The sequence below is a fragment of the Micropterus dolomieu genome, linkage group LG18 (genome assembly GCF_021292245.1).
Source record: "Micropterus dolomieu isolate WLL.071019.BEF.003 ecotype Adirondacks linkage group LG18, ASM2129224v1, whole genome shotgun sequence".
In the NCBI taxonomy this organism is placed as follows: domain Eukaryota; kingdom Metazoa; phylum Chordata; class Actinopteri; order Centrarchiformes; family Centrarchidae; genus Micropterus; species Micropterus dolomieu.
The window spans coordinates 29,494,999-29,508,911 of NC_060167.1; the positions used below are offsets into that span (position 1 = coordinate 29,494,999).

Genomic DNA, 13,913 nt, shown 5'->3' on the forward strand with positions numbered 1-13,913 from the left:
CCCCCCCCCCCCCCCCCACCTCTCTCCTCTGTAGTACAGTAGTATTTGTTTGTATCATCTCACCGAAACTAAGCATTACAGATCAATAACTACATTGTTACTTCACGTTTTCAAACACCAGTCATTTAATACAACAAGCTAGAAGCTGCTTTCTGTGGACAACAGTCTGTGGCCTTGGGGCTGCAGCACATAGCTCATTCTGGTCCTCCACATGCATCATTTATGGGTGCTATCCATTTTGTTCTTCGTGCGTTTCCCTCACTTTTACTTCGCTGGTTTGTCTGTTTTGGGTTAAAGTGGTGGTTGAGCTCAACTGTGAAATTCACATTGCACATAATTTGAAAATAAAACTATTAAAGGTGAAATCTGGTCATTTATTCTTGTTGTTTTTTTATATGCATGCTATTGGTTTTATCCACACCCCAGTCAGTATTCACAGGCAGACATGCATTAAGTTAAAACACTAATATAGAAACCTGTAGGTGTGTGGGATGTTCTGGGACTGTGGTGACGCCAGCAGACAGCAGCACGACCTATAGGCTGAACTGAGCGAGAGAGGAGACAAAGATCTTGTGCTCGGGAGCCTGAAAGTAGTCAAACCTGCCATCGCCGTGACACGTGACCAGGCGTCCAATAAAGCAGTGGGCTGAAAGTTTGTTGAGACAAACGGGTTTGCGAAGGCGATTGAGTGAAAGGTAAGGACCACAGAGACTTTTATGAAGGACGTGTACGAACTTTAATGTGTTTAATGCTTTGAAAGTTACCGGGTTAACACCGCACTCACAGTTGTAACCGCTGATGCCGTGGTGTCCACGTGTATCCTCCCGTCCGACTTTTTCGAATAGAAGAGTAAAGAGTTTCGTTTAATGATGACGTTGAACACGTCTAGGGCAACAGTTGTAGACTTTTTTTTGGGGGAAAGCTGCGGTTAGGATTAAGTTAAAAAGTGGAAGCGTCTTATTTGTTGTAGTTTTTAACTTACTTGCGAATGGGTGTCAAATATTTTGCATAACAACCGTTACTGATGCGAACTGCCAGGCTGATTATCGTTAATCAACCAACCCAAATAACTTGTTAATACTGCATTAATAAAACACATGTTACCGTTTTTTCAAAGTTAGGAGCCTCATTAATTAACGTCTCTGTATTCGGTGTTGGGGCTGAAAAAAACTAAACTTAAACATGTAAAAGCCCAGTGAATAATGTCTGCGCAGGTAAATTACAGGCATATTCACATTCAGTAGCTATATAACTGAAGATTAAAGGACAATCAGCATTTTGTGTTTCAGTCTTACTTTGAAATAATTGCTCGGTCAGTTATTGCTTTGCCTGTTTACAAGCATGACTCGTGCAAACAAACCTTTCACAGCGTCAGAAAACAGTAAATATTTTAGTTTTCATCTAGTGTTAGTCTATGTGTTTAAAAACCTGCTAATTAATGGGCGGTTTGATATGTTCAAAGATGGCTACTCATTGACATTAAGTAAACGGTCAATTTTGCACACGCCTGACTGTGTTGCATAATTAAGCATTTTTAACATGTACTTGTTCATCTCAGTTACAACATTTGTCCTGATTCCTGATTGAGGATGTTTTCTGCCCCTTGAACAGGAACATGTCCCCTGCTCGAGCAGATGAGTTGGGCTACAAACCCCTGGATGGTGGCTGGGGCTGGATTGTTGTGGTTGGGGCCCACATTTCCATTGGTTTCGCCTACTCCACACCAAAAACCCTCTCCATCTTTTTCAAAGAGATCCAAGAGGACTTAGGGGCCAGCTACAGTGAAATAGCATGGGTTTCCTCTATCATGCTAGCTGTCATGTATGCAGGAGGTGAGTTGATTCAATCAGTGCTTCTGTGGGAAAAGAATCACTATTATCAGTTGCATTTCACTGTGAACAAATGTTGCATCTGCGGGATCTTTCACAGGTCAGTTGCTTTATACTATTACTATTTATCTTGCGCACACACGAGTGACGCAGTACACATTCCTGCCAATGGTTTCACTCTATTTCAGTTGAGAGTTGTCATTCATGCAGCAGCATTTGTGTTCATCACATTCAGATCACATTCACATCCCCCTAAAAAAAACCAGTGATTTTCAGTTTAAGCTGATTTTCAGCTATGTTGTACTTCCCGATACGTCTAAAACATGTTGCGTTTCCGGATACAATAGTTTATGATGTTTTACAGTTCATAGTAAATGTGGTCCTCTTGTGGTGAGTACAGTTCAAAATATGTTTCACATAATAGAGAGAAAAAATAGAACGCCCAGATAAGCTGTTGATATTGTCCATGTCCCTCAAAGTAATTCAAAAAGGATTGAACTATAGTGTTTGCAGTATAATATTTTATGTTTTAATATTGCCCAGTCCTCTCGCGATTAGGTTGCTTATGGCACATGTATCAGGAGAATTGTCCCCATAGTTGAGTAAATTTAACTGGTAAAAATGTCATGATTTTTAACTTATGGGAAGGAAAGAAAAATAAAGCGTGTTTAGACTACATACTGTATGTGCTAGCTGCTTAAATTGAAATATTTATTAAAAACTAGTGACCAAGATATGTACTGTGTGAGACATTTTACAGTAGAAAACAGTTTTCTCTGTTGGGCAATTTATGTACTGGTGCCATTGTTTCTAAGCTACCTTAAACATTGCTAGCATTGGTGTACTGCAATTTTCTCGTTACTTAGCAGTCCCCATATAACCTGATATATCTGTAATATGCTAATATCAGCAGATATACAGTACACTATATCAATAAACCACCTGGTAACCATAAATACCAAAAACTTTAAATTCAGAGTTGCAGCAGAGCTGTTTGGAATTCAGTGTAGTGTGAGGTTTCATACCCTCAGGCCAGCACAGGTTCTGTAGTCAACACCTTTAAATTAATACTCTTTACACGAGTAGAGAATGTATTTATATTGGCCCGCAGATAATAGGCTGCCTGCAGGGTTTACCAGACTGAGCTGTCTTTTTGTATTGTGTTCCCTTAGGGCTCTGACACACCAAGTTCACTTTCAAGAACTAGCAGTGATAATGGTCTGCTGATCAAAGACTCTTTAGATCGTCAAACATCTTCTGTTAAAAGTTGCACTTGATCAGGTCACAAAGACTACAGCTAACGGCTAGCTGACTGCCTGCGTGAGAGGGAGTAAGTAGTCAGTGTTATGAGTTTGTACTGATCAGTAAGTATCATGGCTAAAAGTAAATTCCAGTTTTGGAGCAAATGAAAAACAGTTCTTCAGTTTTTTGTCATCTTGTCTTCTCTACAAAGAAAACAACCTTTGTATGGTATACTCATTTGACCCAGATAGATAATTGACAAATTGACTTCACATGAGTTACTGCACCCACTGAAATAGTGTTAGGCTGCCTAATAAGAGGAATGTTGTCAGTGTGTGTTACTCTCCTGACTGAAATGTAACTGTCCGCACTGAAACTCTTTACTCAGTCCTGTCAGTCATTTATGAGTAGTTTTGCTTTTCCTTTTAAAAATTCACTTGTAAAACACATATTCATACAGAAGTTATGTAAGTCATTTGATGTTAAAGGATCAAAGATTCTAAAGTGTTTTGCAGAGATGAGAACATGTTTTGATGTCAAAGTAAACTTTCGCTGTCGTACAGAAACATCACTATTGGCTGCGCAGTGTGTGCATCTGCAGTTAGGCCTGTAACACCAGTGTCAGACTAAGTAGGAGTTGTGACCAGCCAGGCACTACTTCTTGCAAAGTGGCTCGTTTTTGGCTTTTGACCCTCCTTAGCCATGCATTGCCCGCTAGTACTCTCAACAAGCCATTGTCACAGGATGAACATGTTTAAAACAGTGACGTTGTCTTCTCAGGATGTTATATTTAATAGTTTCTATGAGGTAACAATATTCACTGTTTGTAAACGTGAACATTTTAAAATAGAAAAGTACTAAATTAAAAAAAAATAGTTTTTTCATCTGCTTTCCTGTTCCTATCCTGACCAGATAAATCTTGTGAGTCCTTGAGAACTTGTTCAGACAGACAACAGCAATGCATGAAGAAACACAGCCTCCACATTCCTTTGAATGGGACTAGGACAAGGTTGTCCGGCAAAAAAATTGTCCCTGGCCCTGACCCAACTTTGGCTGGAATTAAATGCAATGACAGCTGGCAACGTGGCCGATCTGTAATGTGCAAGTCCACATCCCTGGTAGTTTACTTTGTAACAGGAACGGCGTATTTCTACTGCTTACCTCACATATTTAAACCTCAGCTTTATTAGTTGCTTTCAGTGTCTCCTGCTTTTGTGTTTCCTCCACATGGCTAGATCTATGATGACTGGTAGACAGATATCAAACATTATGTGAAAAAAGTTGGAAGCTCTGAGTTGCTGGATCCACATTACATCAACCATCATTGATGGTTCATTGGTTGAATCTTTGCAAAAACATTTTCAACCCTAATTTTAGCAGAATGAATGAATGTCTACATGTGTTGGGGCCCAACAGAAAAAAAACATTACACCTGGGCCCATGCCACACAGGATACACATACATAATGTGTGTTTGGTGTCATTCCAGGTGTTTGGAACCCTTTGGAAACCCCATTACACATAAAATATGACAAATTAAAGATCTTGGGGAGGCTATACGTGAATTTATCAGTAGCTGTTTTCAAGGGTACAGGGTGTGTGGCTCACCTGCACTCAACTCAGAGTGGCCTAACTGGTGAAATATTCCCCTCCACTGTGGCTCAGGCACAGGGCTTTATCATATTGTCCTTGGCAAGGCTTCAGCAATGTCACCCAGTGGAGGAGAGAGACAGGGGGAATATATCAGAGGAAGGTTCAGCACATTGGGGTCTGAAACCAGGTCCCCATGGGAGAGACATGACAGCCCTTTCCAAGAACCTCTGACTCAAGGAGTCCGAATGATGAAGTTATAATGGAAGTAGAAATGGTGGTAGCGCTGGAGATGCCCTATTGTGACACAGCTACAGTGAGAAAGATGATATGTGTCTTTGACCCCCGCAGGCACCTGGTTAACTGTATAAACAGCGGGATGGATATTTTTATTTCATGTACTGTTGCTACAGTGGTACAGCAGATAGTTGTTAAGGACAATTATTCACAGCTCAGTGTGGTTGGTGCACAGTTAATGGCATAAGCACATATGAGGAGACCTTTTACAGAGATATTTCAGATGTCTGTTTTGACATCAGTGCATGGACAGTCAGCAAGTCCTTTCACTGTGAGATCTCCCAGCAAGTTGGCAGCTTATCAAACAGAAGTAAGCTGGCGAAAAAGAAACAGAAAAGATATTGTCAACTATTCTGATAATCGATTCATTGTTTAAGTCGTTTTTCATGTAAAAATGCCAAACAAGGGGACGCTTTGGTGGGGAATCCAGCATACCACCCGGGCATGACGGACCCCACTCAGGACAGGACCCTACAGAGAGGAGGAAGGAAAGGAAGACACAGGAGAGAAGTAGGTTGGGTGGGACAGAAAGGGGCACAGAATGCAAGAGCCAAAGAGGAGGAGAGGGTTAGGAGGGTATTTATAGGAAAGCTGGATGTGGATTGATTGAGGTGTGATCCTGCTTTTGAAACTCTTCTCGATAGCTCCAATATACTATATAGAGGCCTGAGAGATCTGTTGTTGATGGTCAAAACTGTGTTTAATGTGGTCCATTAGGCTCTACAGAGTGTTTTAGCATCTTCCAGCTCATGATTTTTTGATTTTACAGCTCACAACTTTACTGCTTTTATCAGTCTCTCAGCTCTCATCAACCTTGTTTTCAGTCACAGCATGCAGCTGTTCTCAGCGATATTGCTGTGATGACAGTGTACGCTACTTGTTTAATACAGACAGACAACGTTAGCACACTAGCTTGTGGTTATAGGTGAGATTTAGGGCTGACCCCCAGTAGTCAAAGATTCGATGCTTCGATGGGCGGAGCTCGATCGAATGTCAATCTCACAGTCGAAGCTTTGCAGCGAAACGAGGATCACACCATTTTGCCAATATGGGGGTGCTCAACGTCTGATTTTACATAGAACTACCAGTTTTCTCCCAATAAGTTAATATACAGCCTATAAAATATACATTTCAACATTTAATGCTGTAAATAAACATGTGAAAAGAATAAAACTTGTAATTGTAATCCTAACCCTGGGTCATCAGTGCGCATGTGGAGGCGTAGCGTGTATGTGTGCAGTGGCAGCAGAGGAACATGCTGAGGAGACCGAGCTCCAGCTTCACTGGTGTTGTGACGAGTTGTCCGCACATCGCGGGACTTTCGGATAATTTATCACCGTTGATGAACCACACAAAGAATATAAAATAGTTTTTAAATAGCCGGCTACTTGAAATAGACCCGCCCTCGGTTTAGCTGGAAATTTACAGTGTAAGTTGAATGAACTGAGACTGCAGAATTCTGCCTCAAAGCGACCGAAAAACTGTATTGCAGTGCTGCATTAAAAGGTTTTCTACAACAAAGAAGAAGGGTTTGTAGAAAAGCATCTTTAGATTCCGTAATGAAAAAAATAATGTTTTGGTACGATCCACATATGAAGGTGGTAAATTAACATTTGATTAAGAGAATGACAAGAAGTTTGTGGTCCTACAAATTCTTAATGACTGGTCATAACAAGCATTAATATACAAATATATCCACACAACAAGAATGTTTAAAACGACATACTTTCCCCCTTGCATATTTTTTCCCACTATGCACTGAGAAATGAATCCTCAGCCATATTAAACTTGCTCTTGAAGACAGTAGATGTTTGCCAAACATGTAAAACTGCTCACTGCGCTTTTTTCACCATCCACACTAAGGCCCTTCCCACCACTGCCTTGAAAAGCTGCAGCATGTTTCAGTAGTAATGGCAGCCCTTATATTAGTTTGATTGATGTGCTCCCTATTTTTCTATATGAAGTGAGTAAAATAAATATATATTCAAATGATTGGTCTCTCTCTTTATACCAAGAAGTATGGCATGCTGCAGCAGGACTAGTGGGGCAATGTCACTCTTTCAGGCAAGGTTATGAATGAAGGGAAGAGTGACAGCATATAAAAGGCTGTTTAATTGCTGATTGATCACTGAGTGTAGTATTTGACATTATCAGGGGAGAGTATAATGAGTCGCCAAGTTGCTTTGCAGTGGATGCAAAAGTGTGGAGGTGTTCCATCACCCGCTGTGATGTCCTTTTGCCCTTGGTTCAGACCTAGAGTGAGAACCGGTGCTGTTGTGTGAACCCTTGATCATTAACAGTAGGTGAGTTAATTACTAACTAACTACAAACTGTTCATGTTGAGATGTAACATATGATCATTCTGAACTGTTCTCTCTGTCTTTCTCTTTGTCTGCCTCCTCCTCTTTGCAGGACCAGTGAGCAGTGTGTTGGTCTGTCGCTTTGGAAGCCGGCCTGTAGTGATACTGGGTGGACTGATGTGTGGGGTCTCTATGGTAGCTGCTTCGTTTGGGAGCTCCATCATGTACCTCTACTTTTGCATTGGCGTCATTGGAGGTACTACTTTGTTTTGTTTGTTTACAATATCTTATGACGAGGGGCGGCTGTGGCTCAGGAGGCAGAGTGGGTTGCCTGTTAATCGGAAGGTCAGCGTTTCAATCCCCGGCTCCTCCAGGTTGCATGTCAAAGTGTCCTTGGGCAAGATACTGAACCCCAAATTGCCCCTGGTGGCTATGCGTGTCAATGTTAGTTTCTGTTTGAGCACTAAAGCTGATGATACGCAGAGCAACTTTTAGAGCAATCGTTCAGGGCAACGTTGCCGTCACTAGTAATGAGTAAAGATTACTACCGTAATTTTCTTCCCCCAGCACTCTGCCAGCCGCCCCGCCCCGCCCCACCGCTATCCGTTCAAAACATCATCGGACTTGCCACAAGCAACATTGCCCAGCAACATTGCTCAAAAAGTTCCCCCGTGTATCATCAGCTTTAGGCTCAGTGTGTGAATGTGATGTAAGCGCTTTGAGTGGTCGCAAAGACAAGAAAGGCACTATACATATACGGAGCATTTACAAGGCTACCTGGAAAAAGCTCTAGCCAGGTTGATTTTGTTACTTACCAGCATCAGGAATCCAGAGACATTTAGTTAATCTCAGCCAAAAACCAAGACAAAGTGTATTTTCAACACATGACTAAGCCAACTCATTTCATAATATGGATCCCAAACGTGTTTACCTCCCTGTTTGCCATTCCCATCAGCCCTGGCTATGCCCCTCTGTGGCAGGAAACGGCTGCAACATCCCTTCCAAATCTTTGGGTTACCAGAGTTCTCATTTATAAAACTGTGCGTAGAAATCTCACTAAAACGTGTACGTGCGTTCAAAAGCCAAAAATGTCGTACGCCAAAAAATATTCAGACTTGGTTACAAGTGTGTGTAAATTACAATAAACTTGAAATGTGGCGCATGTGAAGGAGCGTCATGTCCAACCTTTCAAACGCCCATAGTTGCCTATAAATGGTCAGTGAAACGCCCCTCATTCACTCATATTAATACGTCATGACTGCATGAAGAAAAGGAGGTAAATTCTGACAGAAAAGCTACAAAACAAGATTTAACCTTTTTGTGAAGCTGAAGCATGTTGTTTGGCGGGTAAAAAAACGCACTTTCATGCAACGCTTGTGCACCCGAGGAAAGGGGGCACCGGAGCTCCACTCTTTTATGACCAATCTGCAGGAAGGGGCATCCCTCTTTTTGTTGTGACGTCACTGACCGGAGGGGGACACACACATGCAAGATGGGATGACCCAGGTACTAATTTGGATTCCCCTTGTGTTTAAACATTTATTTAGGCTACACAAACACTTGACACACAATTCAACAACGCTGGCGATGAGTTAAAAGAAATATGACTGTGACTGTCATTTTTCAATAATGTGTTTTTACAAGTAACGCATCACATCCACATGCTGGCGCACAGTGTTTGGTGCACATGTGATAACAATACATGAAACTATGCTCTCCTATTCGCTCGACTGACTAACGCACTGAAAACGGCATCAATTTAAATTTAATTTGTCCTCCTGTTCACCTTATTTATGAGAATAAATTGCACTGCATGCAAGTATTAATTAATATGATTCCTGTTGAAACTGTCCAACAGATTTGAGGTGTTCTTTTGCAGAAACAGATACCTCTGTTTGTGTTTATTGTCCTCAATCATGGTTATTTTTGTGCGCCGCAAATGATCTTAAATTTTGTTTCTTTATTGTGCACTTCAGGGAAAATCAGTCAAACGAGTGTCTGAATATTTAGAAAGACCTATACTATTCAGAGGTAATATTTCGATTTATTTTACACAGTAGTAGGCCTATTCATTTCAAACCATTTCATCCTTCTGCCATGTGAGTCGCCGTTTCTCATTTCTCCTCTTTATGTGCGTACGCATGGTTCAGAGTTTACTTACAGGATGCACATTTCCCCGCCAAGTTTGTTTTTTATAGATCACAACATTTGCTTGGGAAGTGGGGTACGCACGTTTCCAGCCCTGTTTTGTACGTACGCACTGTTTATAAATTCCCTTGACTAGGCTGCCATGCTGTTTGTCGGGGCTCAGGGCATCTACCCTAGCTCCTGGGGCGCAGTTAGAGCACCAAGGGGACCGGGATCAGGACAGTAATTAAGACAGAACCGTCCCTGATCCCATGGAGCATGGTCTTTCGTGGCCCTCTGTACTTCCCGTAGGCTCCCATCATAGTCGTCACAAGGGGGCTCTCTGCCACCCTGTGAGGCTCATTACCCTGCCAAGGACTGCTGTGAAGGATTAATAGGCCCAGCAAGGGGCCAGGCCATGTGTGGTGCCCGAGGGCATGTGTGTGCCCTGCTCTGCTCCCATGTGCCCTGGCTCACCTTGCAGACATAACAGACATGCAGACATATGCTTACACACATGCATGCACAAATACACACACTTCACCAGAAAGATAACAAATTAGTTGAAAAACACTCCAGACTCAGTGAGTGGCTTTAAGTAAGTACTTATCCTTTTATATACAGCTCCTTGCCCAGATTCCTTGTTGTCCCTCTGCACCTTTATTTGGGAGGGGCTGTCATTTTGAGGTAGGCATGAACAATCCAGGTCACAATACAAGGTAGCAGAAAAGCAGCTGTGGAATCATATAAAGCATAGAGGTCAGCATATTGGACGTTCAAGATCTTAAAAGTTCACATTGTTGATTATGTGGGACAAGAAGTGCTCAAGTGATCAATTGTTTCAGATGTAGGATGTTTAGAGCAGTTACAATAGCCATCAAATGGTGAAAAACTTGTCAGCTGTGCAGTGCAAAAGTGACAGGGTGCAGGGGATTGGGCAGTTTCATCATTTTTTGTTACCACACAAACCCAGGGTTCAAACTCCCAGGTTGTGGACAATGGACAGTTTGCTGGATGGACACTGGTGAGGGTCACTGCTCTAGCAAGTCCTGCTGGTTATTTAGGGTGCCAGCCTGGAAGGAGATGGATCGCATGTCTTGTCGTGCATGGCCAGGTCAATAGAGGCGTCAGCAGTGGACAAAGATTGTGAGAAAACAGGCACAAAATATAAAAACAAAAGACAGTTGAGTTTGCTCAAAGCTGAGCAAAACTGTGAGGTGTGTGTTCTAGTACCATGTATCAGTTTATCCATTTTGTCTATAATTGGGCCTGTGGCCATTGTTTTTGGGAGCAGAGGGGGAAGTTGCTGTGGGTTTTTGATGTCCACATGATTGCATCAACTTGTGGACAATCTGAGGTGCTCTGGTCGGGTGCCTTGGCAACATAGAGAGTGTTGATGAACTTTATACCATGTATTGATTATCACTCCTACCAGCAAAGACGTGCAGATAAGGTTGAAAAACAGTGGAGTATTCCTTTAACAAGACTAAATTAAACCAAATGTCATTCAGAAGTTAACATACTTTAAATTTAATTTAAAGCTAATTTTGTAAATTCATTTTTAATAACACATTTTCTTTACATTTCATCCATTTTACTCATTAACATTTCAGTATCTCTTTATTCATTTAATTTGTTTTCGATATCCCTCCATGCTTTCCCAATTAAATTAAGAAATGATCAGCCAAATATATAACAACATTCCACTTTTGATGCTTGATGTTTGGATGACCAAAGATGTTGAAAAATCAATAATATTATCTATTAATTACTCGCTGAATTGCTACTTGCAGTAATTAATGCCACATTTTGTGAATTGTCTTTCTTTTTTAAATCTGTATTGCAACAATGTTCAATTTCTGTGTTAAGTGTGTGTGTGTGTGTATAGAGCGAGAGAGAGAGAGACTGTAAAATCAAGGTTGCTGTTCCCTTTTTATTGCTGGAAAACTTTTGCTGAAATAGAATTTACTCTGTAAATCATCATATAGTAATCCTGTTTGGACCTATTCTGAGAAAACCCTTTTCCTCCAGCTTCATTATGGAACCAGAGAAGACAATTAAATTTACTTTGGAAAGGGAGAATAGCACCCTAACTATTTACCTGTGGCTCTTCATGGAAAATTAGGTGCTATTTTGGGGTAAAAAGGCAACAATTGAATGCATTAACCAGGCTCTGTAATTTATTTCTACTTAAATTGATAAACTATTTCTGAAATAATTCCAACAGTGAGTGCCCTTTGGAGTGTAGTTTCAGGAAGCGTTTATTATTGAAGATTTTTGAAATGTGAAATGTTTTTTTCTTTTTTTTTTTTTCAATCTGTCTACATACAGGTTGTGGACTCTCCTTAAACCTCAATGCATCTCTCACCATCATCAGCAAGTATTTCCTTGCCAAGCGGCCTTTAGCCAATGGACTGGCAATGGCCGGGAGTCCAGTGTTTCTATGTTGCCTGGCCCCCGTCAACCAATATTTACTGGTAAGATTTGGTTGGAGAGGAAGTCTCCTCATCCTCGGGGGTCTGATGCTCAATTGCTGCGTTGCTGGGGCCCTGATGAGGCCTGTTATTCTGCCTTGTAAGCCAACACTTCGTGCACCGCAAGAAAAAGTGGAGGAGCAGCCAAATAACTGCAACACTAAGTTAAAAGGAAGCTGTATGAAGAAGTTCTTGGATTTGTCCTTCTTCAAGGATAGAGGCTTCATCATCTACCTCATTGGGAACGTGATGTTCATCTTCGGTGCCTATGCGCCCATTTTGTTCCTGTTAACATATGCTATTAAGCAAGGCATAGAGGAGTACTCCGCAGCCTATCTGCTCTCTATTATGGGCTTTGTGGACATGTTTGTTCGTCCTGGCACCGGCCTGCTAGCCAACAGCAAGTGGATCAGGCCCAGAATACAGTACTTCTTCAGCTTTGCCATGGTTTTTAATGGCATGTGCCACCTGCTGTGCCCACTGATAAAGAGCTACGCCTTCCTGGTGGTCTACACGGTATTTTCTGGCGTGGGTTTCGGCATGGTTTTCGCACTGATATTTGAATGTCTGATGGACCTGATGGGAACTCAACGCTTCCCCAGTGCTGTTGGATTGGTCACCATCATCGAGTGCTTCCCCATGCTACTTGGACCACCTGCTGCAGGTAAGTGTGCACACTGACCATAAACTATCCATTTAAAGACCTAACAGAATCAGTCTGACTCACTGAAAAAGCAAGACCTCTCAGCAAAGCACATTTCCATGTTTACCTGGATTGTTCAATTTGATAAGCCAGGCATAGGCACAAGTGTTTACTTTCAGCTCACTTTAGATTGCTTTATGCTGCTCCTTTCTGCCGCTGAAGAGGAAGCGAATATTGTACGTCTGCAAACACACTCAAAACTATTACCATTGCTACAGCAGAAATAAACAGCCAGTTTGGAGCGAACTATTTTGCAAACAATACAGTAAACCGCATTACAAAATAGAACTTCTTTCTTTCTCCCTTCGTGTGTTTTGTCTCTCTCTTAGTCATGGGCTGTGCATTATGTTGCAGTAGAGTTCAGTTGCCTGCTAGGGGGTCATTCTAGAAAGACAGAGTAGGATTATCACTTGTGAATTAGGCTGTTTTGGGATGCACGAATGGTACAATATGCTGCTACATCAGTACGCTGTACTGTCAAAAGGGCAGCAGAATCACATACTGCTTGAAAACAGCTCATTTGTAGTCCAGCCGTTTCCGAAAACTAAATGTGCCTCATATAACGCTCGCCAAGCGGCTAGTCCGACACGCCCTCAAAAACACCAGTGGAAAAACACTGAGCTGCAGCACACACCTCTCCTCTCCCTTTCAAACATTAGCTACCCTCCAGGCAGTCAATGGACATGAAGTTGTTACTGTGATGTAGAGACAGAGCTCAGTTAAAACTTTATGGATTGAAGATATTTTTGTTACAGATTAATAACTCACCACTCTGAAATTCTTGCTCCAGTCTACAGGTGCTGGTCATATAATTAGAATATCATCAAAAAGTTGATTTATTTCAGTAATTCCACTCAAAAATGTATACATTCATTCCATACAGACTGATATATTTCAAGTGTTCATTCCTTTTAATTTTGATGATTATAACTGACAACTAATGAAAACCCCAAAATCAGTATCTCAGAAAATTAGAATATTGTGAAAAGGTTCAATATTGAAGACACACTCTAATCAGCTAATTAACTCAAAACACCTGCAAAAGCCTTTAAATGGTCTCTCAGTCTAGTTCTGTAGGCTACACAATCATGGGGAAGACTGCTGACTTGACAGCTGTCCAAAAGACGACCATTGACACCTTGCACAAGGAGGGCAAGTCACAAAAGGTCATTGCTAAAGAGGCTGGCTGTTCACAGAGCTCTGTGTCCAAGCACATTAATAGAGAGGCGAAGGGAAGGAAAAGATGTGGTAGAAAATAAGTGTACAAGCAGTAGGGATAACCGCACCCTGGAGAGGATTGTGAAACAAAACCCATTCAAAAATGTGGGGGAGATTCACAAAGAGTGGACTGC

General features: G+C 41.6%; 1 protein-coding gene across 3 annotated transcripts in view; it reads left to right on the forward strand.

The window, feature by feature from the left end:
* Window positions 1–585: 585 nt before the first annotated feature.
* Window positions 586–13,913, forward strand: part of LOC123956882 (monocarboxylate transporter 2-like) — a 22,893-nt gene continuing 9,565 nt past the window's right edge. The window contains exons 1-4 of one of the 3 annotated variants that reach the window (XM_046029383.1): window positions 586–695; window positions 1,612–1,832; window positions 7,370–7,513; window positions 11,716–12,522. In XM_046029383.1, coding sequence (XP_045885339.1) covers window positions 1,616–1,832; window positions 7,370–7,513; window positions 11,716–12,522 — 1,168 coding nt within the window. In that variant the 5' untranslated portion in view covers window positions 586–695; window positions 1,612–1,615. Of the gene's footprint in view, window positions 696–1,611; window positions 1,833–7,111; window positions 7,261–7,369; window positions 7,514–11,715; window positions 12,523–13,913 lie in introns of those variants that run through there. The other 2 variants (XM_046029384.1, XM_046029385.1) reach the window with 2 other exon arrangements.